The sequence below is a fragment of the Nyctereutes procyonoides genome, unplaced genomic scaffold, assembly GCF_905146905.1.
Source record: "Nyctereutes procyonoides isolate TBG_1078 unplaced genomic scaffold, NYPRO_anot_genome, whole genome shotgun sequence".
In the NCBI taxonomy this organism is placed as follows: domain Eukaryota; kingdom Metazoa; phylum Chordata; class Mammalia; order Carnivora; family Canidae; genus Nyctereutes; species Nyctereutes procyonoides.
Genome location: NW_026575052.1, coordinates 621349 through 648949, shown reverse-complemented (window position 1 = coordinate 648949; position 27601 = coordinate 621349). Strand labels below are relative to the sequence as shown.

At 50.5% G+C, this 27601-nt stretch overlaps 2 protein-coding genes across 3 annotated transcripts in view; one reads left to right on the top strand and one right to left on the bottom strand.

Moving 5' to 3' along the window:
* The window catches only part of MTOR (mechanistic target of rapamycin kinase), a 121628-nt gene that overhangs the window by 44709 nt on the left and 49318 nt on the right, over positions 1-27601 (top strand). For both annotated transcript variants that reach the window (XM_055330970.1, XM_055330971.1), the window contains 5 exons: positions 486-578; positions 1456-1602; positions 5574-5716; positions 8156-8318; positions 8448-8593. In XM_055330970.1, coding sequence (XP_055186945.1) covers positions 486-578; positions 1456-1602; positions 5574-5716; positions 8156-8318; positions 8448-8593 — 692 coding nt within the window. The remainder of the gene's footprint in view (positions 1-485; positions 579-1455; positions 1603-5573; positions 5717-8155; positions 8319-8447; positions 8594-27601) is intronic.
* ANGPTL7 (angiopoietin like 7) lies at positions 14271-20948 on the bottom strand. Its single transcript, XM_055330972.1, has 5 exons — positions 20183-20948; positions 17670-17770; positions 16896-17090; positions 16056-16254; positions 14271-15446 (listed from the first exon to the last, which is right to left on the bottom strand). Exons 1-5 carry the CDS (start codon positions 20550-20552, stop codon positions 15277-15279), a joined length of 1035 nt encoding a protein of 344 aa, XP_055186947.1. The 5' UTR covers positions 20553-20948; the 3' UTR covers positions 14271-15276.

Genomic DNA, 27601 nt, shown 5'->3' with positions numbered 1-27601 from the left:
CTACATAGCTGAACCTGTTAGAAATGCATGTTCTCAGGCCTGTGCCCAGACCTGAACCAGAAACTAGCTGTGGAGCCCAACAGTCTCTGGTTTCATAAATCCTGATGCCCACAGAAACGTGCACATCACTGTTATGGGCTGTTACAAGTGCTTGGGCTTTTTCTCTGAACAGGACTAGAAGCCTTTGGAGGCTCTTGATCACAGGAGTACTGTGGTCTGACCCGGTGACTCACAGTGCTCTGTGAGGAACAGACTAGGCCAAGGGCGGGAGCAGAGAGCCATCAAAGGCCATCGTGGTAACCTAGACGAAGGTGATGGGGACTAGTATTGTAGCGGGGGAGGTGTGAGAGAGGTGATTCTCCTTAATAACACAGAGCCACCCAAACCCAGGAGAACTAGCTGGCACATAGCGGAGGGGGGTATTGTTTTTTCTGCTTCCCACGCTGCAGCGTAACGTTTCTGACCTCTTCCCTCTCCTTCGACAGTACCAAATTTTCATTCCAATGGTGAATAAAGTCCTGGTGCGACACCGAATCAACCATCAGCGCTACGACGTTCTCATCTGCAGAATCGTCAAGGTGAATTGCACTGATTTCTGTTCCAAAGTCCCGTTGTCTCTCCCCGTTAGTATTGGAGCATGTTTAGCTTTTTAGCTCTGAACTAACGATGGGCAAACAGTTTCTGTAAAGATAGCAAGTTTTTCTCAGCTCTGTAGGCAACGTGGGCTCCGAGGCAGTGATTGGACCCCACTGTAGCCCTAAAGCAGCCGTACGCGCCTGGAAGATGGTGAGCCTGGCCGCCTGCCAGTGCTCTTTTACTTAGGGGCACCACGGTGTGCCTCTCTAATAGCTTGCACATGTTACAAAATATTAATTTTCCTTTGATTTTTTTCCCCCAACAATTTGAAAATAAACCCTTCTTGGCTCTCAGGCCAAACAAAGCCAGGCAGTGGGCCATTTGCCCTCCTGCTTGTAGCCGTTGATCCCTTTGGTCATTGCCCACAGCTTTAGCTTCGCCAGCTACATGCTTATCCTACGGAGTTAATGCCATCAGTGACCTAGAGTGCCCAGCAACGACGGGTCTGCAGGGGGGAATGATGCCCACCCATGCTTCATTTTGTCCATGCGTGTAACTGTTTTACTTCTTTTTTTTTTTTAAGATTTTATTTATTCATTTATGACAGAGAAAGAGAGAGGCAGAGACACAGGCAGGAGAAGCAGGCTCTGTGCAGGGAGTCTGATGTGAGACTCGATCCCAGGACTCTAGGATCACACGCTGGGCCAAAGGCTGGCGCTAAACCACCGAGCCACCCAGGGATCCCAGCTGTTTTACTTCTTGTTGACATCCTGACTTTACCAGAAGCTGAGACCCTCCCAAGGTGTGAGGGTGTTTTCTAAACTGGGAGGACCTAGCAACTCGGAGTTGCAGGGTTTTTCTGTGAATCTCTGGTTGCAGGGATACACCCTTGCTGATGAGGAAGAGGACCCTTTGATTTATCAGCATCGAATGCTGAGGAGTGGCCAAGGGGATGCGTTGGCTAGTGGGCCAGTAGAAACGGGACCCATGAAGAAACTGCACGTCAGCACCATCAACCTCCAAAAGGCAGGTCCATGATTTCCGGGGGGAATGAGGGGAGGCGCTTGGAGAGGGGAGTCCTGCCCCTCTCTTGTTCAGAACTCTTAGCTCCTACTGCCATCAGCTTAAAACAACCAAAGACCAGCCCAAGCAGTTTTCTGAAATTGTATATACCATGAACTTAGGGTAGGTCATTTGGTCTTTTTCCAAGTGTCCAAATTACACATTTTTTAAATAAAGGGTAAGTGTAGAACAAAGTTTGAAGCTTCCTGGGAGCTTTGATAGTGGAATCCTTTGTTGCAAATAACGTTCTCATTTTTTTTACGTGAATGGAACAAAACCAGTGAGTCCCCTGGTTAGCACTGAGACTGGTGCTGCTCAGACTCTGTGACTCATGGGCTTACGGACTGCCGGGGGCTGGTGACGATGCTTGTTCTGACTTGGGTGGTCTGAGGTCAGGCCTACATTCTGCATTTCTGCCGAAGCCCTAAGTAACACCAGTGCTGCTGGTCCAGGGACCACGCTCTGAGTGGTGAGCTCTGAGATCTTTGCAGGTAAATAGGAAGTTCTCTGTGCTGAGAGATATAGGCCCGGGATATAACCAACTCTCACTGTATGTGCCACCAGCCGTCCCCTTAAAACAGTTTCAGAGCATTGCTGGTAGATCTGAGCAGAGTAACCAGAGATATGTCACTGACTTTTAAATAAATATACCAGGTCTCTTAGTTTGCGCATTTTGCATTAGCGTTCGTGCTTCTGGCGACTGTGAGCAGCTCCCTGTGGTAGGATTCTTCCTTTGTTAGTAGTTAACCCACAGCGGCGACACTTCAGGATGGCCGTGGACCGAGCGATGGGCTGAGTGATGGACTGGGCAGGGCTGGGGTCCCTGCTGGCTTGTTCTCTTCTTTGGACCAAGCCTGTAAAGATTTGGACACAGAGCCCTCTGTGTGTGGCTGTGTGTGTGTGCGCACCACGTGCACACAGCTGGGGAACACAAGCTCATCGCTGACTATGGAGCCAGCCTTCCCCCACGCCAGCAGCTGTGAAGTGCCAGCTCCCGAGGAGTGCTGGGGGATTTAAGAGGGAAGTGGTGAAAGACCCCGGGGGCAAGCGCATGCACTTTCTCTGCGTGGGGCGGGCCACTGCTCATCCAAGACTGCAGGAGGAGAGGGCCACCAGTCCTCCAGCGTCTCCGGGCAGCTGTTGAGGCCACCCGCTGACCCCTCACACTTCAGGGAGGGGCCCGGGCAGAGAGGCCAGACGCACATTTCCACCCAGATGTTTTCCGCTTGCCTGGGTTCAGAGTGTCCTTCCAACCAGACAGCTGTCCACCCTCTTACAGCTGTGTCCTGCCTATTTTAGGAAACTCCCCGGTGGTCTGGGTTGCTTCCAGGAAGGTTTGCTTTCTGCCCAAGACTCAGTAAAAGAAGCATGACCTTTGCCAAACAGAGAAAAGAAAGAGTCTCTAGTTTATCTCACCTGAGAGAACAGACCCAGCCCGAGAACCCTAAGCAGAATGTGCAGCTCTGGCTCTTGGCCCCGTTTGTGCTTCCACGTCCTCATGTGCTGGTAGCTCAGGTTGGGTGCAGTGACCGGCGTGAGGCACTCAGAGTAACAGAGTCCACCTCGGTCATCCTTCTACGAGCTATGCTAACGGGAGTCACACAGAGAGAAGGCAGAGAAACCGTTCGTGTGTGCCTCCAGGGTGCCTGCCAGGACTTCGAGCACCTTTCCCGTCTCAGGAGAAGCTCTTCGGACGCCTCCTAAATGAATAACCTGGCATCTATCCGCATGCGCCAGCGTCGCCGCAGGAGGCAGTCACCTGTGGGCGGTGGCAGCAGGCAGCTGGCTGGTGTTGACACAGTTACCACGGAACCCGGAGGAGCGAGGATGGATCAGGCTTCAAATGAAAGAACAGCAGGGAAAGGCCCACATGGGGGACTCACCTGTTGAATGGGTCGTGCAGTTGTCCACGTAGCTAAGGTTTCTGGAGACTTCTTTGCTACCATTTCTCAAATGGCGACAATGTTAGTACTGACAGCTGCCGGCGTTTGTGGAGTGCTTCCCGCGTGTCAGGCACTGATATGAGCACGATACGCTTATCGACTCCTTTACCCTTCACCCTGTGAGTTAGATGCTATCGTTACTGTCGACGTTCTGCAGATGTGGAGGTCGAGGCCCTGAAAGGTTAAGTGATTGGCCCAAAGTCAGCTAGTAAATGGTGGAGCCAGGATTTGACCAAGGTAGCATGACTGCAGAGCCCAGTCTCTTAACCACAGTGCTGAGGTCTGCCTCACGCAGGCTCAGCCCCACATCACGAGAGGGAAAGGCATTCGTGATTCTCCCTTGTATATGTTCAACTTTTGAAATGCCGGGTGCTGTGGGGCTGGCCTCTGGGAGAAAGGGCTTGATGCTCCCATTTTGTTCAGTAGAACAAGGTTAAAAAGTCAAGTAACAGGTGTCACTCTTCCTCCTGGCTCAGGGCACCCATTGTATCGCCAGTGAGAATCATGCACGTTTCAGTTTGTCCCTTAACATCTCTATTTTTTTTTTAATTTTTTTTATTTTTATTTATTTATGATAGTCACACAGAGAGAGAGAGAGAGTCAGAGACACAGGCAGAGGGAGAAGCAGGCTCCATGCACCGGAAGCCCGACGTGGGATTCGATCCCGGGTCTCCAGGATCGCGCCCTGGGCCAAAGGCAGGCGCCAAACCGCCGCGCCACCCAGGGATCCCCGTCCCTTAACATCTCTAGCTCACTTTCGTCTGACGTAAAATGGTAGTTTGTATGATATCCCTCGTGGGTAACTCCTCGGAAGCCACAGCAGATCTCCAGCTCATCCCAGGGACGGGATGGATTGTGTCGTTGATGGTTAGGTGTATAGCACATGGGGATCTCCGCCGCTCCCTGGATGGCTTCAATGGAGAACCTCTGCTCAGCTTAGTTTCCCTAGTTTAAGGAGGACACATGTCTGTTCTGGAAAAATCTAAGAATGCATTTTAAAAGGGCTAGCCCCGCTCAAAAAGATGCTGTTTTGATAATATGAGCAACTGTTTTTGCTCATCTCTTCCAGCCGGGCTCTTTAGATGTTTTATCCCTTGATGCAGGAGACTGGGGCTCTGATGCAGCATACGGGTCATTTGGCCCAAGTGCTCCAGCCGCCCTGGCAGAGCCAGGATTCCAAGCGGTGTTTCTGAGCAGACAGTAATAGGCCCTCACAAGAGCACGAAGTTTGGGCCCATCGCTGGTGCGAATCTGTGACCGTACTCAGTCCTGAAAACACCCTGGGAGGTGGAACTGTTATCCTCATTTTACAAGTGAGGAGACAGACCCAAGAGAGAAGTAACTTGCCCGAGGTCAGCGAGCCAGGCAGTTAGATAACAGCCGTGTGAAACTCAGGCTGCCAAGCTCCAGAGCGCAGCTGTGCCCACGACACTGACTGCCCGTGTCCAGAGCCCGGGTCTTCCCATCCGCCTCCCTAGCTTCCCTGGTCATAACTCTGGATGCCTGGAGCGCTTAGAGCTTTGAGGAAAGCCGGAAGGGATAAATCAGAAAGTAAAAGTTAAATCTGTTCAACTCCTTTGTCTCCCTCTGCACCGTGCCGTGTGCTCTGGGCTCGGGCTCGCCCGGGTGTGCTGTGACTCACGGTGCCGCGAGCCTGCCCGTTCTCCCTGTGTGACTGCTGTGCAACGAGCTCACACGCCGCGGGGGCCGTTAGGCTCTGTGGAACGCGCCCTGCGTGTGACGGCCCCGTCCACTCTGGGTCTGTGAGCTTCCTGCCTCGCTGATAGAGTCCAGCACAAGTGAGTTGTACAGCAGGCTATGCCAGAGGTTGCTGCTCTTGTTGTATAGCTTCTAATTAAGTATTACTCTTTTGTTTTTGTGCTCTGAGGGGGATTTTGTCACGAGCGGCAGGATTTAATCATTAAATAGACGAGGGCTCTTTACAGTTGGCCTGGAAGCTGATGGTTTTCCATTGTTCCCTGGGGATTACAGGCCTGGGGAGCCGCCAGAAGGGTCTCCAAAGACGACTGGCTGGAATGGCTGAGGCGGCTGAGTCTGGAGCTCCTGAAGGACTCCTCGTCGCCTTCCCTGCGCTCGTGCTGGGCCCTGGCTCAGGCCTACAACCCGATGGCCAGGTATGTCCCCAGCTTCGGGATGGGACCAAGAGGATTAGCACAAAGAGACGATATGTAGGAAATCTATCTTATCAGCAGTAATTATAAAAAGGGCTTGCATTTTTTAATTTTGCCAACTTGTGAAGGAAAAAAATAAAGGCAGGTTGAACAAGCTCATGTTATAGGAAAAGCATCCGTCTTACCCTTGGTAGCAGACCTTTCCTTGGTAGACTTGGGTCCAAATTTTTAATTGCAAAGTCGTTTACAGCTCTGAAAACAACTACGGAACGGTTTAATATAACTGCTTTCCAGTAGCAGTGAACTCTCATTATTTACTGCTGTATCACACATACCCCCCAAACTTAGAAGTCTTAAACAGCAGCACTCATTTGTTTTGCTCACGGATCTGGAATTTGGACATGACCTGTGGGGACAGCGTGTCTCTGGGTCAGTGTCAGTAGGGGTCTCTGTCCAGGGGCTGGGGGACCCGCTTTCAGGGTGGCTCATTCACCTGTGAGGCAGGTTGGGGCCTTCAGATGGGAACCCTGGCTAGGGGCTTGGTTCCTCTCCCAGTGGGTCATTCTGTGGGCTGCTTGGCCTTCCTCACAGAAGACTGGTGGGTTTTCAAGAGTTAGCGTCCTCCCCAAGGAAATGAGGCGGAAGTATATGGTGTTTGTATGACCCGGCCTGGAAGTCACACCGTGTCCCTCCGCCACACTGTGTTGTTCAGGGCAGTCACAGAGTCACTGTGTTGTTCAGGGCAGTCACAGAGGCCCACTCAGATTCTGGGGAGGGAGATACAGACGTCATCTCTCGATAGAGAAGTAGGAAGATCCTAGAAGAGCGTGTGGAACTGGAGATACTGTTGCAGCCATCTTCAGGAAATAGAATCTGCCATAAAATACTGAAATAATAAATACTGTTTTAAATAAGGTCTTAAGAAGCCGTTAAAGGTTTGGTTTATGATATTTGCATATAGAAGGTTTACAGTATGACGTAAACGAATGAAAAATGGAATTTTAAATGATGGAAGTGAGTGATTTCAACTGTTAACAAACGTACATGGAAAAGGACTGGAAAGTAATAGAGCATTGATGAAGTTGGAAGGCCTAGGGAGTATTTTCTTTGTTATTCTTTTCCAAATTTATCTGCAACACACAACTATTATTTATAATGAGTCATAAAATGGTATTTTTTTATGCTCTAAAAATAGTTCCTAGGATTCCCCTGACTCCACAGTGTGCAGATTTCTTGTGCTCAGCTGACTGTAGTGTACCTCTCTTCTGCTCCAAGTCACTTCTGAGCACAATGTCATCTGAAAGAGGCTTGTGATAAACATACATCTGTGTGTTTATCCCCATAGCGCCAAGTGTGCTTCTTTGGGATCCAATGTGGCCTTGGATGTAGGTCAGAAAGTCTGTTTCTTAGTTTACACAGGACTTTTTTTGGTCTTCATGTCACCTTTTGTGTTTCGAATTTTGTTTTTTCCAGCAGATTCCAAAATTATATACATTGGTCTGACTTAACTTTTTAATGTGTAATACAAAGTATGTGTGCAGGCTGCAGGTGCTCACCCAAAACATTTTAAGCATATCTTACAGTTTCCAACTCCCTCCTCCTAGCATTCACCGAAAAAGAAGGGATGGGATTAAAGTTCAGATGTCGGGCAGAGCAAATATGCCAATCCATGTGATGCTTGAATGATTTAAGAATAGTCATAGTGGTCTTAGAAATGGCACCCCTGCTTCCAGGTCTCTGTAAGTCTTCAGAAATAACACTGGCTTGGAGGACCTTTCCAGGATTTATGGGTTGGGATTCCATTTTCTAATGCTTCTAGTTTCTTAAGTTCTGTTGTGTTGTTTATGACCATTCAACTAAGGGTTCTGATTGTATTTCGAAAAGCAGTCACAGGCGCTGCCTTTGCCATTTCCAATCTTGCCTGAGAAGCATCCCAAGAATCATTTGAAGATTATTATATTCTGAATCTGTTAATCCCAACTTCTATGTTAGAAGAACATCCCTTTCTGTTCATCTCCTCCAGGGAAGAGAAAAGATGAAAATCCTGCCAAGAAATATGCCTGTGGAAACAGGTTATTTAGCTCTGCTCTTCTTTCTCCTCTGCCCCCCACCTCAGGGCTTCCTGTGTAGCACAGTGTCTATACCTGCGCTATAAAACAGTAGTCACCAGCCACACCATGATTGCATTAAGGTAATTAAAATTAATGCAACTTAAAGCTCCATTCCTCGGTTACACTTAGCACACGGTTCAAATACTCAGTGGCTAATGGCTACTGTTTTGGAGAGCAAAGATAGACCATTTCCAGCAAGTTTTGTTGGACAGCACTGGTCTGGATGGGCAAAATCAGTGATGCCTGGAGTAGATTGATAAGTGACTTTGTGGTACCAGGCAGAGGCACGAGAGGCATTTCCAGCATCTTTTTCACTCCTCTCTGCCTTCAGGGATCTCTTTAATGCTGCATTTGTGTCCTGCTGGTCTGAACTGAATGAAGACCAGCAGGATGAACTCATCAGAAGCATCGAGTTGGCCCTCACCTCACAGGACATCGCCGAAGTCACGCAGACCCTCTTAAACTTGGCTGAATTCATGGAACACAGTGACAAGGTGAGATTTTACCCCCTTGTCCAGATGGAGCCTGACAGAAAACAGGTGGGAGGGGAGAGGCACCCAGGCAGCCTCCCCTTGGTCATGCCGCCGCTGTTTTCCTATGCTGTGGCTTCTGCTCCGCCCTAGGGCCCCCTGCCATTGAGAGACGACAATGGCATTGTCCTGCTGGGTGAGAGGGCAGCCAAGTGCCGAGCATATGCCAAAGCGCTGCACTACAAAGAACTGGAGTTCCAGAAAGGTCCCACCCCCGCCATCCTAGAGTCTCTCATCAGGTAGGCTCTAAACCCTTTTTAATTGCTGCCTTCATCTGAAATGACCTCTCTCCCCCTGCTGCCTGCTGCCAGATCACTGCAGTCACGTGGAGGCTTCTGCTCTGTGAAATCTGCCGTCGGGTCCGGCCAACAGGTTTAAGTGAGATGTGGTCGCAGATGGTTCTCTCCACTCTAGGAGCTGTAATTGGCGTTTCTGTTGACCCTCAGCACACGGGCTCCCGTGGTTTTCCAACATGTGCTGGCGTGTCCCGGTGAAATCAGTCCAGAAGCAGTTCTGAGGCAGCAGCCTAGGAGCGATAGAAGTTGATACCCACGTTTGATTACACTCTCAGGTCGGAGTAGGTAGTACCTGCCCCGGTGTCTCAAAGGCCTCTGGGGTTTTACTGCCTGAGTCCTCCTCCTCCTCCAGTGTTCTTTTTTTTTTTTTTTTTTTTTTTTTGATTTTATTTATTCATGAGAGAGAGGCAGAGACACAGGCAGAGGGAGAAGCAGGCTCCCTGTGGGGAGCCCGATCCCGGATCCCTGGGGTCACACCCTGGGCTAAGGCGGTGCTAAACCGCTGAGCCCGCCCCCCCGCCCCGGGCTGCCCTCCTCCCGTGTTCTGTGAGTGAAACCAGGCAGGGCTGAGTCTGAGATTCAGTGATCTTTATCTCGAGTTTGGCTTCATTCTCTGCTAAGATGGTTTTGAGTCTTCTGGGTATGGGAAAAATAATCAATTTTCTGCTGTTATGAAATTAGAAGCAGCCTCAAATGTTAGCTCCAGCTCCCAGAGAACTGTTCACCTCCCCTAATGGTTATCAGAGACTATTAACTCTGGGATCTAATTATCTTCATGTAAATGCTAACATGGTTGATTATTTCACTGCAGATAGTTGAGGGGAAAATCACCCAGCTAGTAGGTACCTCCTCTGTGGCTGAAACAGTCTGCTGTGTATGGCGCTGCCTTCATTTGAGAGAATCATCAGAGATAGCCAGCTTCTTTGCCAGCTCTGCTTTCGAGTGAACGCTAAACAGTATTCCTTTAAACACTTTAAAGGGGACCAAAAAGATAGAAATAGAATCGTTTTTGCCCAAAGGGAGCTTTGAGAGACTGTTGATTTCTAAGATGCCACAGATACACAGTTATAAACACGCCATCCTGTGGAGCAGGCTTCCATTTCTGATTAGGTACAGCAGGTGTGAAAACCAGCGTTCCTTCTCCTCCCATCTCCGGCTTAGGGAACACCATCTTCCTTGATAACTGATAGAAAACCTGGCAAGGACTATGACAGCGTTGGTGTCAAATACCTAGCCTTGCAAGCCAGCCTCCTTGCTAACCTTTTTCTTCTTGACACCTCTCGGAGAGCTCCCTCGTCCCACCCCAGGGCTTTCCCCATATTTGGGACAATCATAGAAGCATTAATGCGTGTACAGATTTGCATCAGGAAGATAGACTCAGAGGTCTGGAAAAATGTTCAAGAAGGCCGTTAACCTCTTAAGCCAATGTAACTGGAAACACGTCCTCAGAATACCCTGCAGGTGGACCTTGACTTTTTTTTTTTTAAGATTTTATTTATTCATGAGAGAGAGAGAGAGAGAGAGAGAGAGAGAGAGAGAGAGAGGGAGGGAGGGAGGGACAGGCAGAGGGAGAAGCAGGCTCCAAGCAGGGAACACGACGTGGGACTCGATCCTGGGTCTCCAGGATCACGCCCTGGACCGAAGGCGGCGCTAAACCACTGAGCCACCGGGCTGCCTGGACCTTGACTTTTCACACAAACAAGCGGAAGCTTGTGCTAAAGCTGGTGCTCCTGGCCGTGTGGTTTCATCCCAGCCTTATTCAGGTCAGCTTGCGCTTCAGCCTCCCTCTCTCTGGTTGTCTTCCCCTCTTCCCATTGTTCTTTTCTCTTTCCATTTGCTGCTTTTCCCACTTGCTTTTGTAAAACTGCTTTTCCTAAGCACCGGGGCAATGTCCTGCCATCTTTGTCACTGCAGAAAGTTTTAAGAGAGAGACAGCCTTAGGCAAAGCTGCTGGTAGAGAATGTGAACTCAGCTGCACCGCCCCATCCTCTCCGGGGGCGGGTTGGGAGAGGGGTGTCAGACCGCTGGGGGTCATATGTCCCCAAGTTACTTCTTGGGCCCCATGTTGGAGGCCTTGTTCTTTGATGATAGATTGAGCTGCCTTCCTCACAGTGGCTCCGGGAAGCTCACAGCTCAGGTCCTGGCCCACCTCTAACAGACTACGGACCCCTGACCCCTTTTGTCTACTGCCCCCCACCGCCAGCCTCATTTTACTTTTTCTACTTAAGTTTATTCTAATATATACATTTGAGTCACCTGCCTCAAATTCTCTTTGAAATAATCAGCTTAAATAATCAAGTTCACAAAAACATCTTTGCAAAGCTATTTCTTACCTTTTGTTTTTGTTTTTAAAAAGGTGTGTTCTGTTGATAGTACTGTTCTCTGGCTACTGGCTCAATCTGTCTGACACCCTACCTAGTGACCCTTTTAATTACTGATCTGCTCCAGGACAAATTAAATCCCACACGTAATCCCCAAACCAGCCTAACATTGAGACAATTTGAGCCACTCCCATCTCCTCAAAGCCTCTGTATATGTCAAGTATGATTGCTTCTTAAGGGAACAGAGGATTAAGTGGGTACTGAATTATCTGTAAGCATACACGTGCATACACGTACACCTGGCGTTTACTTGGTTAGCCTGTAGCATGAGGTCAAGTTCTGTGGCCTGCTGACTCAGACCGCTGGGGCTGCTGTGGCAAATCACCATAGCCCGGGGGCTGAAACTACAGACCCTTCTCACAGGTCGGGATGCTGGGCTCTACCATCGTGGCCTAATCACCTCCCAAAGACCCTGCAACCATCACATTGGGGGTTAGCCTTCAGCATAGGAATTTGGGGGGATATGAACATTGGTGCACAGCATTCCTCCTTGGTCCCCCAAAATGCATATTCTTCTCAAATGCAAAATTCATTCTGTCACAACAGCCCTGAAGCCTTAACCTGTTCCAGGATCAGCCCTAAAGTCTCGTGTAAATACCATCTTAATCACAGATAGGGATGAGACTCTAGGTTCAATTCATCCTGAGGCGACCCAGTGAAAACAAACAAATTACATGCTTCCAGGATATGCTGCTGGGGCATCCCCCATTCCAAGAGAAGTGGGCAAGAAGGAAAGGGTGACAGGCCCCAAGCAAGTCCAAAACCAAGCAAGGCAGACTTCGAGAGATCTCCAGGCCTGGGAGTAATCCATCTCGGCCGGATCCTCTGCCCTCTGGGGCACGGTCCACTCTCTGGACCCACGAGGCAGAGGTCCTGCCCCCACAGCTCCACCTGGCGCACAGCCCTGCCCGTGGCTGTATCCTCGCAGCTTTGGGCAGAGTCCACTGGGCCTGTTCAAAGCAAGGCAATGGTCCTCCTTTTTTAAAACAAGCAGACAGCCCTGACGATCTCTGGCTGGCCTTCAGGATCATTCTTCTCTCGTCTGGAAGAATAGTGCATGTTCACAGCCAAATAACTCCATAGTTTTGTCTGTAAAATCCAGAAGTTCAACAGCCTCCCTTCATTCCTTCCTGTGTCTTTCCCCTTCTGTTTAGTTTTGTGGTTTATCCTGCTGGAGTAGCTGATTAGGTCCATGGTTCCCACCACACGAATCCCCTTAGCAAAGCCTCACGTGGCCCCATGTGGCCTCAGGTGGCCGTACCCTCTGTGTTCTGTTCCAAACACGTGCTCATTTCCTACAGTATGGACAGCCGAGAATTTCCAGGTCTCTAAGTTCTGGCTCCTTTTGGTCTAATCCGCCTTTTTGTTGTTTCTCTCTTCTCTCATTTTACTCGAAGCAGTGGGGAGGAACCAAGCCTCGCCTCGCCCTTGGCTTAGTGACCTCCTCAGCTAATACCCGGTGTCATTGCGTGCAGGGTCTCCCTTCCACAAGGCACTGGAACACGCACACTTCAGATTGTTGGCCACTTTGTAACAAGGGGTTGCCATCTCTCTATTACCTGATAACCAACCGTTCCTCATTTCTGTCTGAGAACCCATCAGAATGGCCTTTACCCTCCGTATCCTACTACCCTTGTGTTTGCGATTACATAGGTGTTCTCTCAAGACAGAAGCGCTCTCGCTCTCGCTCTCGCTCTTTTTCCTTCGAAGCTCTCACCAGCGTGTGCCTGTGAGAGTCCAGTGGCGGCTGGACACTACTCTGTGCGTGACGTTTTCTTTATCCGTTCTTCCATCACGGAGACTCAGGTTGCTTCCGTATCCCGGCTACTGTGAATAGTGATGCAGTGAACGTGGGTGTGCAGATACCTCTTCGAGACACTGATCTCTTTTCCTTTAGATATATACCCAGAAGTGGAATTGCTGGATCATAAGGGAGTTTTATTTTTAATTTTTGAAGAACTACCAGGCGGTGTCGCCTAGCAGCTGTACCCATCTACATTCCCACCAGCAATGACAAGGGCTCCCTGGTCAGCACATCCTCGCCAGCACTTGCTGTCTCTTGCCTTTCTGATAACAGCCATTGTAGGTGTGGGGAGGTATCTCATTGGATGACTTTGATTTACATTTCCCTGATGCTGAGCGCATTTTCATGTATCTATTTGCCATTCCAAGAATATCTTTTTTGGAAAAATGTCTGTTCAGGTCCTTTGCCCATTTTTTAATTGGACTGTTTAATTTTTTGCTATTGAGTTATATGAATCCTTTATATGTTCTGAATATTAACTCCTCATGAGGGGCTATAGATAGCAGATCTTTTCTCCCATTCTGTAGGTTGCCTTTTCAGTGTATTTGTTGTTTGCTCTGCAGAAGCTTTTTAGTTTGAGGCCGTCCCACTCGTCTATTTTAGCCTTTGGTGCCTAGAGCTTCAGGTGTGTTTTAGTTGTGGGGTTAGAGGAGGTAAGAGAGAGAATTATTAGCTACTTCTGCCAGAGGCGTTTGTGCTTTTCTCCCTCTTCCCTTAACCCCCTGATCTTTTTATCCTCCCTTCCCAGGCAGTATTGTGCTGGCTACTAAGCATATCAGACTCCCTGCCTGCCTCGGGAAGTTTCTGTTTGAATGCTTGTCCTGTGGGATGCCCTGCTCCAGTGCGCTTCTTCTCTACTCACTCTGTGCCTTTTAAAATCCCCGAGTTCTTGTTTTTTAAGGTTAAATAGGTTCCCAGCAATCCAAGGACTCTGGGTACAATAGGAAACACTGAATAAGAATAATGGCTTACCTTCCACTGACTGGTTCGAGGGAATGGTTCTTTTTGACGAGGAAAAAATGACTTCCAAACACTCAGAATTTTATTTGGCATCTGTTATGACTAAAGATATGCTCCCTCTCTGTATGTGTTAGTTTGCTCAAGTAGAAAGTAAGAGTGTCGGTTTGCACAGGATTCTGAAGCCGAGTGGTGGCACTGGGCTCCGTTGGGTTTGGGCGGGAGGCTGGATCCGACTCTGCCAGTGGCACCGGGCTCCACTGGGATTGGGTGGGAGGCTGGATCTGACCTCTCCCCAGGGCTGCTGCCCTTTTTGTCCCTCCACCTTTTTGCTCTTTGGCTTGTAGCTCCTCCCTTGGTTTCCCTGAAGACTGCAACAAAATGAGTCTCTTTCTCACTGCTCACCCACCCTCTGATTTTTCACTGAAGTTTTTTTTTACCTTGCTCTAAATGAAAATGGCAGTAATTTAAAAACCAGCAAGTTTCAAAAGAATTTATTACAGAAGGAAAAAGCTTTGAGTGTTTACAACATACTACAGTATTTTATTTTCACAAAGCAAAATGCTTATATACAGCATGAATTATTAACCGTAGTGTCATCTACCTTCATTTTGTAGCCAGTATTTTTTAGACAAGTTAAAAGAGAAAGCTCTTTGAGCCCTTTCCTTACAGAGTAAAAAATAAAAATAGATATATCTGTATTGACTGACATTTTAAGGCAGTTTTGTGCAAGCATCCACGAGGGACTTATCCCCACCCCGTGCTGGAACTCTCCAGCCACCACTAGACCCGCTTCTGCCTTCCAGCGCTCTACCCTGATTGAGGTGGAGCAGGGAGGTGCCAGAGGCCGGCCACCAGGCCCCGGCCCAGAGATCCCTCTGGGGCAGTCCACCTAGGTCCACTGGGGCTGAGCCAGTCCAACCTGGGTCAGTCCACCACCAGTGGAATAATTTTTGTCTTTAAAAAAAAAATGTAGACTGAAGGTACTTTCATCGGATTTGAAAAATCAGAACTCTCCTACACCGCTCTATCATGCCTTTTCTCTAACACCCACAAGTCCTGTCTTTGAGGATCAAAATCACATGGTTCTTTTTAGGCAGCGGATCTATTTTCTGCCCTCCCATGACCTGGGCCTTCAACTGAATAGCGGAAGTGATGTCATAATTACCTTCCTTTCACAGAAACATCAATGGAAAGAAGCTTTTAGTGAATATGTCAGGGATCTGAAGCCAAGGGAGCCCACTCAGGCCAGCCCCCTGAGAAGTACATGTGGCGACCCACCGTGTTAAAATAATTCATCCCAATTAGGTAACACCCTTGTACTTAAATTTTATTGTGCTCCTGAGAGCCTGACTCTCACCAGTGACCACAGGCCATTTTCCATCCCGCTGTCCATCCTGCCCTCTCCCCACCTCCCCCTCCTCCACCCTCACCCAGCCTCCATGCATCCCCATCTCCAGCCCTGCCGCATAGCAGGCCCCCACTTAGGGCTGGAAGTCTTCCGGGCGGATTTTCATCTCGACCCGTCTGAGGGAGTAGCTAGACCCGTGCCAGCCGTACCAGGTGATGCCGTCCAGGTGCTTGTTGTGCTCACCGAGGCGGTAGTACACTCCGTTGAGGTTAGAGTCTGTGCAGCAGTTGTACCAGTAGCCACCTGGCACGAGAAATAGATCGGGGCCGTTGGGTCGGTAGGCTGGGTGCATCCTCCCCTCGGAAAGAGCTGACACTGGACCTCGGGATCTGTGACACTGCTCTTGGAACAGTGGCTAAGCAGTTAGAGCCGGTATCCGAGAAAAAAGTACCAAAGCCAGAATACCAGCTGTGCGGCTCAAAATCCATCCTCTTTTCAAAATATTTTTCTAAGATTTTTTTTTTTATATTTTATTCATTTATTCATAGAGACAGAGAGAGAAGCAGAGACACAGGCCTTAGAAGGAGAAGCAGGCACCATGCAGAGAGTCTGACGAGGGACTCGATCCCGGGTCCCCAGGATCACACCCTGGGCTGCAGGCGGCGCTAAACAGCTGCACCACCAGGGCTGCCCTCTAAGATTTTATTTATTCATGAGAGACCCAGAGAGAGGCAGAGACACAGGCAGAGGGAAGAAGCAGGCTCCCTGCGGGGAGCCCGATGGGGACTCGATCCCAGGATCCTGGGGTCACGCCCTGGTCCCAAGGCAGATGCTCCACTGCTGAGCCCCCCCGGGCGTCCCTCAAAATCCATTCTTCTCAGATGGGACTGCCCCCCGTCCCCCAGATCTCACCTTTGCGGAGTTGTGCGCACTTGTCTAAGCAGTTGTCGTTGTCCTTGTCCTTGGTGCTGAAGGCCGTGTTGTTGTGGTAGAGCAGGGCGTCGTTGCCCACGTTGCCACTGTAGTTCCCCAGGAAGAGGCGGTAGCTGTTGAGTTCGTTGCCCAGGACGAAGCGGCTGTACTCCGCATAGCGCACGCTGCCCTCCCAGTCCTGTCAGGGGGAGGGGGGCAGAGCCTTAGGGGCCCTGCAGCGGCCTTCATTTCCCCCCATCCTGCCACTCCCCCTCCGCTCACAGCCACACGCACATCCGGGACTCCCAGGGACCTAGCGGGGCTTTACTGCGGGTTGGCTGTGTTGGCGGTTAGGTGAGCACACTACGCTGGGCGTCAGAAACCAGGGTCTTAGATCACACCTCCCTCCTGAGTCCCCCGCTGGCCTGGACTAGCCTCTTCCCATAGCCCTCCCTGCGCCTATCTGGAAGGTGTCCGGTGTGTGTTTTGCTAGATCCCACAGGGAGAAGTCAGAGAGTGACATGAGAGGGGTGTGCGCGTGGGGCTGCGTGTGCCCCAGGCCAGGGAGGACCTCTGGGTTTCAGCACCGCTGACTGGATTCCCCTGGTCTGGCCCGGGTCCAGCCTCTCGTGTATCTGCAGCCTTGCCTGGGGGGACAGGGCGGGGTGGGGTGCGGGGAACGGACAGGAAAAACCTTGTCCCTCGACGTACTACAGTCTGCAGGAAAACCGTCATAAATACACAGGTCTATTGTGAACAGAGAGCCAGAAGGGCACCCCCAGAGTTGAGCACAGTTGTGGCAGCCTGCTCCAGTCCTAGGGGCCTAGGCCTCGTGCTCACCTCCATCTCCACACGTAGCCGGGTCGGCCGTCTGGACAGCCGGTGGATGTGTTCGTTCCCCAGCCAGAAGTCCCCACGGATGCTGCCAAAGCCCTGCTTGTACTGCTTCCAGTCCCGGTAGAAGGAGACAAGGCCGCTCTTCCGTCTCTGAATGATGGTCCAGCCGCCACCTGCCGTCTCCATGTCACAGAACACCTGCGGCAGAGAGGTTGCTCTGGTCAGGGGCCCACAGAGGCAGGCAGGGGAGCGTGGGGGCGGGCCGCACCACCTTCCTCCCATTTCTGCAGAGCCAGTGGATGTGTGCACTTCCAGTCACGCTGGCTCCCAGTGGCGACTGGTCTGCCGTGTTGGCGAGCGGGAGCAGAGTGACGGTTTGCTGAGGAGGAATTTGGAAAGTCGGGGCTGGGGGCAAGTGCACATATAGTTGAAGAGAAGAAAATCCATGTGTGCTCTCAACATGTTCTCCCTTTTCTCCTTCCCCAAAGAATAACTGCTCTAGGTGTGGCAAGAGAGGTCAACTAGTTGGGTGGAGATTATAGAATTGTCTAATCTATGTTAGAAGATTTGGTGCTTGGTTGATAATAATTTGAAGGGGCAAAACAGATGTGTGGGGTTCCTCCCCACCCCCAAAAAAATGGAGTGTGTGGATTTGGTATGTTTGATTCTCTGTCTTGAGTTTCCCTTTGCTTAGACTATGACTAGTCCTTGGCCCAGCTCTGGGAGGGGGTGGAGGACAGGTGGGAGCGCACGGGCAGTGGGCTCTGCTGACCTCACCTCCAGCTCGGGGCTGCCCAGAAAGTCATCGGGAGGAAGCTTGTACACTCCAGAGATGCGGTAGTTCTTCTGGTAGAGGGACGAGCAGTCATAGATGGCATCTGCAACAGGAGCAAACCGCACGGGTGAGCATCCAAACCCAGGGGCTCCACGGTGGTGGGCATTTGTGCTGTGTCTCAGTTGGAAGTTTACAACCGAGATTTCATTTCTACCATGAAACTCAGATGAGTGTTCATTACAGTGTCTAGAGTTTGGAGCGGCGTGGGCATCGGGAGACTAAAAAAGGAGTATACTTTGGCTTCACTGGTAGTGGGGCAGAGGGGTGGGGAAGCCCTCCATCTGGGTAGCATCAGTGGACAATCAAACAGGTGGTTTCAGGTTAACTCTGAAATAGATTATCCTGCTGAGGTTCTAGGCCATGAATTCTGGAAACACTCCGATGTGTGAGGGCTGCATAACAGATGGTCTGTTTAACAAATACAGCTTCTGGGACAGCCAGTCTCTCTTACCACATAAGTCATGAGTATCTCACAGGGTCTGGTTCGGTGGTTCTCCTGGTTGGTTGGTTTGTGCGATGGTGGTTTTTCAGAGGTAACGGCTGTTTTTACCTATGAGAATGGCTATTTTTATCTAGACTGCCTACTAGGACCCTAATAAAGGGAGCTAGATTTCACATCTGGTTTTCCCCTCCCTCATCTTAACACTGCTCAATTCTCAAATGGAGATGCAAACACTCTGAGGAATGCTTGGAGGCCTTCCCTGGCAGCATTATTAAAACAAGCAAACGAGAGCTGGTTTGGACAGGCTGGTTTTCACTCGGGTTGATTTAAATGCCTCCTTGGCTGCCTGGGGGGCTACTGCTTTATGCCAGATTTTGTCTCCATTTTGCAAATCTCCAAGAGCACAGTGGAAGAAACCACCTTAACTGATAGGGTGGATTCAAAGAGCAGGAACTTTTGCTAGCCAGGAGATGCTTCCCACCCTCTGTGTCTGGGATTCTTGTCTTGGTGGCCCCTGCCCTGAGCCTTCAAGAAGAACATGCTGATGGCGGCACGTCCACCAGGAGCCTTCCCAGGTGGAGCACGTGTCGGGAGGGGGCGGAGAGACTTCACTTTCTGTTAGGATGAAAGCATCAGCTTACTGCTTTCTCTGCTGGGCTACCTGCTGTACACAGTATGAAGGTGCCCCAGCAGCTGGTAATAGAGAAGAAAATTGAGGGATGATTTTCTGGGCAGGACGGGGAGCAGGCACAGCAGGAGAACTGCCTTTGGCCCCCCAAGAAACTCCCTGCTGGGAGGGCAGGAAATCCCCACTGGAGGAGCAGGAGGCGGTGCAGGCACAGGCACAGGCAGGTTCCCGGCTGGCCCGCTCTCCCGCGGGGCTGGTTTCATCTCACGGGCCAGATCAGGACACGCTTGTCTGGAAAATGTTTCAGAGGTAACTAACTACAAAGGACACCTTTCTAGCCCCACACTGAGGGGCAGGAAGTCATGCTTAGAAAGCGATTTATACTTGGTGGTTTATTAGTAACGGGATGTCGAAGCCTAATTTCTTTCCTTTGAACAGAGAGTAACCAGTGACTTACTCTGTTCTGTGTCCTGACTTGGTCTATGATGTGACCAAAAGTTTTTATATCAGCAATAAGTGACATAGCTGTGGGATATTCTTCTTGTGAGTAATGATTTCTTGATGATTGTGGAAACCCGGATCTCTTCTCTCTGAACAGTAAATTCACCTGGGCCAGTCTAAGGCAATCTAGCTAGAAACAAACTTGTTTTAGAAAAGAAAACATGAAGTGTATCTTATTTTGGGGCTCCTGAAAATCCAGATCTCAGCTTCGTGTTTTCTTATTTTCTGTGGTGGGAGAATTTTATTTGAGATCATGGGAAAAAATAGAAATCTCAGAAGCAAAGAACCCCAAGGATCCCGTCCTCTCCTAAACACAAAGTAATTCTTCATCTGGCCCTGGGCAGCATCTACACCTGATCCTGAGCCAGTGGGAAGAGTCAGGTTTGCAGACAGGACGCACAAATCCATTAATGCCGGTTCCACTAAATCTTAGGGACACGAGAGAAATGTTTTTGGCAGAACTTGGCTTCAGGAGCAACAGATGTTACAGTTCTGGTGTTCATGCCTGCGTCCCTGGGTCTGAGGATACAGCCTGTCAGCTCTGGCTAAGGAAGCAGGTCAATCAGGGAAACCTAAACCCTGTTTCTAAGACCTGCAGTGTGACTCCGGGCGATCTAGGTCATCTCTCTGCGCCCCGGGATGGCATATAAACCTTTCATCTGCTGAAATATGGTGTGAGTAAAAGAGATGGTGCAGACACTGGGTAAATTTAAAGAAATTAACAGAGCATTAGAGCCGGTGACACGTACCCAGGAAAGTATACCCCAAGGAACCCCCTGTCATGGATCTGATGGCCAAGGTATCTAGAAACCATGCTACAGGCAGAGACGCTCAGTGGTTTGGGCAGGAAGATGATGGGTAGCGTGAGGACATGTTCTCCTTACCTGCGGAGGTCTGGGTGACAGTCTGGGCTGCCTGCAGCTGCATGATGTCGATCTGGTTGTTCATTTCCGAGTACTTGCTCTCCGCATCTCTGAGCCGGGACTCCATGCGCTTGGTGCTGCTCTCCAGCTCCATCACCTGCATGACCACGCTGACCCAGTCCCTCTCCTGCTTCTTGCTCAGTTCACTCAGCAGACTGGTTAGATTGGCGATCTGGGCCTTGAGCTCCTTGGCCTCCTCACAGCAGGTGGCCACCTTGAGCTGCCCAGGTGTCTTGCGCTTCAGGGGCTTCTGTGGCCACGCCGGGTGGCTGACAAACACCATGATGAAAATGCAGAGCCAGGTCACAGCCGAGAGAGTGTTTTTCAGCATCTTTCTCGGGCCTGGGTGAGGAACGATCTTCCTTCGGGGGATCTGGGTATGCCCAGCTGGGGTCTGCAAAGCCGGAGCAAATTACAGCTGTGCACTTTCTCTCTGGATGGGCTCACTACCCTGTTGCTTTCTCTTCCCTGTCTCTTTCTTAGCCTTGCTCAAAGCTTGAGTTTAAAAGTACAGGTTAATTGGACTCCCTATACCCTTCCTCCTCAAGCCTGAGCGCTCTACAGACTCAGCATCTTAAATATTGTCTGCTGCCTGCACCTCCACCCCCACTGTGGCCCATGCATGGCGCTCTAGCCCCTCCCAGCTCATCTGGGAGGGTCAGGTGCCTGCTGGGTGAAGTCAGCGTAAACTTAGGCCAGAGGGGAGGAGGGAGACAGGGGCGAGTCTTTCTTTCCTTGCCTGCTTAGTCTCGGGGCTGAGACAAGAGGACTGTGAATTTGTGTGTTTCCAATTTCGCCTATTAGATTATGCCCCTGCCAGCCACTGGCTCAGCTCTATCAGCGAGCAGGGCAGGGTCAGAAGAATTTCCAAATTCCATTCTCAAGGTTACATAACCATGGGGTGAGGGTAAGGTAGGCAGAGAGCGTTGGGAATAAGACTCCCCGCTCACCCGGGGAGGCCTGTTAATGTAATCCACGCTGTTTATATGAGGATCTGGTATATTTTGGCATCCTGCTGAGCGTGCTGTTAGCAAGGCTGGTTATTCCTTTCTCTGATCATCATTCAGTGTTTTACAAAACCCCCATTGTACCTAGATCTAACACTGTGTCACATTTGAAAATCTCCAACTTAGAAGAGCTCTAGAAATAGAGTAAGCCTCTGAGGAGGCAGAAAAAGACTTTGTAGTTCGTGTCCAACAGGATTTACTCAGTTGCCTCTTTACATTCTTTCTCCCTCACCAGTGGCCTAGCGTTAGCTTCTCACACTTGGCATTTGGCAAGGAAGTGTTGGAGAGGGCAGCAGGGACGAAAACTCAGGAGTGCTGGACGTGGTTCGTTCTGGGACGGTGGCACACGCTTCATCAGTCTGTAGGCCTAACGGAGAACAGGCCCATCCTCGTCCTATGATTCGATTCGAAACTTGGAAAGTACATTAAATCATCGGGAGAAGAATCCCCGTCACCTAATAAATCCCTATCTACAGTCTCATTGCCCTCTTCCTGTGCCTTACAGTCTGCAGATCTGCAGCTGTTCTCTCTGTAGGATATATATCCCTGAAAACAGGGTCACTGTCACTTTTCATGCACTGTATTTGAAGGGCACTACTCCTTGGAAGACAAATGAGAAAAACCTGGGATTTTAGCAAACCTTAAAATGCCTCAAATGAGCCTTTCACTGAGAATGTATGCAGAGGCCCCTCTGTCCTCAGACAGTAACTAACTCTGTCTTTGGAACATCACTCTCGCCATTTCCCTGATACAGAGCCACTGAGGCAGTCCTTGTGCTGGTGCCGTGCGGTGCGGCTCCGTCACGCACAAGCCCGATGCCTGACCGCCTGCCTTCCCTGCCGGGATCCCCTGGAATCTTCTTCCAAATGAGACGTCTGTCCAGGCGGCTAGAGTTACTGCGCAGTTTTTTCCCCTCTGACTCAAAAAGCATTAGGGTTCGGGTAGATCTGGATGGTTTGCGCCCTCCCTGGTCTCCTTGCCCTCGGAGGGGTGAGGATGTGGCTGGCGCCCTACGGCAGCCTGTCATTCCACTCAGAAGCCCGTCCAGAGGCAGCAGCTAGTCCCTGCTCTCTTTTGGCAAATGCCCCCCCCCCCCCCCCCCCCCCGGCTGGGCTCTCTAATCTCCCCCGCGGAGTTCACGTCACTAACGCGAACCCAGCCCCGCCGTCCGCATCCGACGTCCGCATCCGACGGCCTGCCGAACCCGCGCCGCGGGGGATCTTCGGGTCAGCCTCGTAGCCAACAGCTGACACAGCTTGTGCCGAGTCCCGCAGCTGCGTGCGGAGCGTCCCGTGTGAGCCGCTGTCTTAGCGCTGCCGCACAGCAACACGGTAGACGGTCCCAGGGAACGGTGGACCTCTACGGGGTCCCCGCCGGCTTTCTGTTTGTTCTTCCCAGTGGCCGCTTCCCCAGCCCAAACAGGAAACGGTTATGAATAGATTCTCATATTTGGGCAGAAAGTGAATCAGTCATTTGTATTTGCAGCCCATGTAGCAATCCTTTCTGGGGGTTCGTGAGTTTGGATCAGAAGCGTCTAGCTGTTAGCATGAATGCCTGCTCTCTGACATTTGTTTTTCTGAAAACCAGCTTCTAACATGAGGCCTAAGTTGGAGACAGAGGCTTTCCTTATTCGAACATGTTCTTACATCACCCGAGCTGCCCAAATGTCAATAAGCTCCCCCTCAAATTAAAGAATTTAGCAGACCAAGAGTGGTCCCTTGCCAGATTATCCATCCTCCAAACATCCATAACGCTGCGATGTCCTAGATTCTGAGTCTCTGAAAGAAGGAAAAGTAAACCCTTGTTTTGAGTACAGCTAAGCCAGTAGACAGAACCAGGAAGGATGTGGGGGACTGGACCGGTTTTCCTTCTCCAGGACGCTCTTACTCCCTTCTCTGCCCTTCATGAATAAAGTGGCCATGAAAATGGGAATTAAGTGAGAAAATTAGGAAAGCCTGTGTTGGACACCTTGAAGTTTTTCCTTTTCTCTATTTTGCTGGTGGTGAAAGAGGGTGAGCTCGGTGTTCCTGGGAAAGATGTTTATGAAAATCAAGCTCATATTCCTAATGAGAGAAGCCAGTGAGCTTTTACTTAGCCTGGAAGTTCTCAGAAACCCCACAGTCTGGGCCACGCGGCCTTGGGCTGGCACCAAGGACTAGAGGCGTTCGGGCGGCCCGAGGAGCACAGAGCAGGGGAGGGCCTGGGGGTGGTCTCTCCTTCTACCCAAATGGAAGTGTCGTGTCTCATTTTCTTGAAAATGTCCCCATTGGAGAGACTCCTCCCTTTCTAGCATATTCCTGTCCCTGCCTGCTCTTAAACCGCTACTCGCAAAATTGGTGAGGGAAGGAAATCGCTGCCCTCAGAACCAGACTCTGTTGAACGAATCCCTCTCAGAAGAACCTGCCTTGCTGTCAGATCAATTGTGTGCTGAGTGGGGATGTTCTGCTTCTCCTGTAGCCTGGTAACAGGTGTCCGCGGCCACCTCATACCCGACCCTTCCGTCTCTCAGTCCTGTTCTGTCCCGGGGGAAGGCCCACATCCATCCCAGAAGGTATGGCCATCTCTTCCCTAAGCTGCTCACTCGTCACTTCTACCAAACAGCGCACCCCAGACGGACAGTTAGGAATGGTTTCTCCCCGGCCTCCTCCTAGAGTCCGCTGTTCGTCGTAGCCCCTACCCAGGAGTCTTCCTCTGTCCTCCCCCGGGCTTTGTGGCAAGCAGCCGTCCTGTGAGCCAGCAGAGCCTGCAAGCTGAAGGGGGCATGGTGAGCAGGTGCAGCTTTGTGGAAGACCTTGACTTGGTAGGAAGACACAAGTCGTTGGACGTGGCTTAGGAGTCGGGGGCCGGGGGGGGACAGCTAAAGCCGGAGAGGTGGGGGGGAGCCAGGCGTGAGGGACGGGATTGCTGCTCTGGAGACAGAGGGAGCTCTGGAAGGAATCTAAGCAGCCTTTACCTCTTGGTGCTCTGTTTTCCTGAGTCTCACTGGGAAAGTGGCTTTTTGTAGTTGCCAAACAAGATTTTTTAACTGGAAATGAATGGCTTAGAACATTAGAATTTCTTGAAATTGTAACGCAATCATATTAAATGCCCTGAAGGGATCATCTGGTTTGAGGATTAGGGAGGCCGTATGTGAAGGACTTGAAATGGTTGGGTGGGTCTAGAATCCGCCAAATCTGGGTTCTAATCCCTTCCCATCATTTGATAGTTATGTGACCCTGGGCAAATTATTTCTCAGAGGTTTACAGATCTGTGCCTTGGAGATGAAAATCATAACTACTTTACCTCACAGGACTTTTAGTTAAATAAAGTAAAGGATTAAAATAGTTAAGACAGGGGCACCTGGGTCGCTCAGTGGTTTAGCGCCTGCCTTCGGCTCAGGGCATGACTCCGGGGTCCCGGGATCAAGTCCCACGTCGGGCTCCCTGCATGGAGCCTGCTTCTCCCTCTGCCTGTGTCTCTGTCACTGCCTCTGTCTCTCTTGACTCTCATGAATAAATAAATAAAAAATCTTAAAAAAAAAAAAAAAAGCGGGGGTAGCCAACTTAAAGAGTGGCAAGAGTGGGATCCCTGGGTGGCGCAGCGGTTTGGCGCCTGCCTTTGGCCCGGGGCGCGATCCTGGAGACCCGGGATCGAATCCCACATCGGGCTCCCGGTGCATGGAGCCTGCTTCTCCCTCTGCCTGTGTCTCTGCCTCTCTCTCTCTCTCTCTGTGACTATCATAAATTTAAAAAAAAAAAAAAAAAAGAGTGGCAAGAGATGTCAGTTGACACTTCATAAAAGAGGGTCTCCCCCAGGCCAGTGAACGCTTGTTAGGCATGACAGAAATTCAGATGCAAACTATCACATGCCACCACCAAACCAACTAAAATGGCTACGCTGGAAAACACTGACAGTACAAGTGTTGACAAAGATGTGGAGCAGTTGGGATTTTTTTTTTTAAGATTTTATTTATTCATGAGAGAGAGAGAGAGAGAGGCAGAGACATAGGCAGAGGCAGAGGGAGAAGCAAGCTCCATGCAGGGAGCCTGACATGGGACTCAATCCCAGGTCTCCAGGATCACGCCGTGGGCCCTGCTGCCTGGGATTTTTTTTTTTTTTTAAGATTTTATTTATTTATTTATTCATGAGAGACATAGAGAGAGGCAGAGACACAGGCAGAGGGATAAGCAGGCTCCACGCAGGGAGCCCAATGCAGGACTCGCTCCCAAGACCAGGGTCACGACCTGAGCCAAAGGCAGGTGCTCAACCACTGAGCTCCCCAGGTGTCCCAGCAGTTGGGCTTTTCATATACTTCCCATGGAAATGTAGATTGAGAGAACCACTTTGGAGAGCAATTTGCCAGTGTCCTCGAAAGCTGAACACACCCGTAGCCCAGCAGCGCTCCTCTAGGTACAGTCCCAACAGAAATACGAGCACACTTGCACCAAAGATACGTACAAGAAGGGATCCCTGGGTGGCGCAGCGGTTTGGCGCCTGCCTTTGGCCCAGGGCACGATCCTGGAGACCCGGGATCGAGTCCCACGTCGGGCTCCCGGTGCATGGAGCCTACTTCTCCCTCTGCCTGTGTCTCTGCGCCTCTCTCTCTCTCTCTCTCTCTCTCTCTATCATAAATAAATTAAAAAAAAAAAAGATACGTACAAGAACATTAGTAGGAACGCCGCTCGTAGTAGCCAAGAGCTGAGAGCCACCTCAGTGCCCACCTGCCACAGGACGGGGAGGTTGTGGTTAGTCACAGTGGAAGTACCTTCAGCAGTAGAAGGGGGGATGCGGGGCAGGCGGCAACATGCATGCATGTCCCAGTGTCGTGTTGAGTGTTGAGGTGATGCTCGAGACCTGGTGAAACTAACCAGCTGCGACAGAGGCTGTTGCCTCCGGGGATGAGGAAGGGAGCCCTGGCCGGGACGAGCCTCGGTGCTTCTGGGGTGCTGGCAGTGTACCGGGTTCTGTTTCTCGGTCTGCATGGCAGTTACTAGGGCGTCTTTGCTTTGCCGTGATTTATCAAGCTGTACCCTATGTATACTTTTTTTTTTTTATATCTTTCAACTTGGAAATTGATTTAAAAAAAAATAGGGCACATGAAACAGTAGCAGCAGACACATAGTCAGTGCCCAGTGAATAATAAGGAGTCGTATTTAGGGGCACAGTCGGTTACACGTCTGACTCTTGGTTTCGGTTTAGGTCGTAATCTCAGGGTTGTGAGATCAAGCACCACCACGTCAGGCTCCACGCTGAGCGCAGAGTCTGAGATACCCTCTCCCTCCCCCTCTGTCCCTCCTGCTCATGTCTGCATGCTCTCTCTCTCTCTCATTTTTTTTTAAAAAAGGTATTATTATTTAGGTGTACAGTTGTCATCTCATCAGGAAAGGCCTCCCTGCCTTCCTGAACGAAAAGCAAGCCCTCCACATTAGTCTCCATCTGAGTGCTCTGCTTTCTTCGCGGTATTTAGCTTCGCAGCACTTACTTTGGGGTTTTTTTTTTTTTTAATATCTCCTTAACTGACCTGTAAGCTCTTCAAAAGCAAAGACCGTATCTATTTACCGCGGTAGCTCTAACACCTGGCCCTTAGCACAGAGCCTGAGACCAAAGAGGGCCTTCGTTGCAACCCGTCAAGTGAAAGAACGAGTTCCCGGCGGAAGGTTCTCTTCCCTTGAGTAAACACCTGTCATGGACACGTAGAGTCTCTCTCCGTGCTCGTTGGCAGTACCTTGTCGTGCTGAGGCCTTCCTCGTTGGCCACCACATTCTCTCTCGCTCCGAGTCCATTTTTCTTCTATAGGTGTCAGTCACAGAACCAAAGGAAGTGGGAACTTGAGATCATTTGGTTCAACCTTGTATCTTAATCAGTAATGGAGGCAGCGTCCTTGCTATATAATAATCACTTTGTCTCCCTGGAAACCACTGATTGCTGTGTCACCCCCTCTTCTTTACATATGAAGATGACCAGCAAGAGGACCACAGAGCATGTGGGGCAGGGTCTTGTCCTGCTCTGCCATATGACAGAGGCCCGTGTAACTGCCGTAGCTGATTACTTCAAGCCGCACCAGCCTGTTCGTTAGTCAGCCCTCATCATGGCCCGAGGGCCACAGGTGGCCGCTAATGTTGAAGACCGAGCAAGTGTCATGGCCCCATAAAAAGAGCTGCATCTCTGGGCAGCTGCATTCCCCATAATTTATCCAAGAAACTGATGAATCCTGCTGTCCCCAAAAGGGAATGAAGTGCCCAGAAAGTCCCTCTTCATCGGGGACGAGATCATCGTGTCCAAGGTGCAGGATACGATGACATGTCCGTACCCAGACGGGACTGCAGAGCTTCCCTTCCGGCCTATCCTCTGCCACGCTGACACAGGCAGCACTGAGGGCAAAAGGGGACTGTGA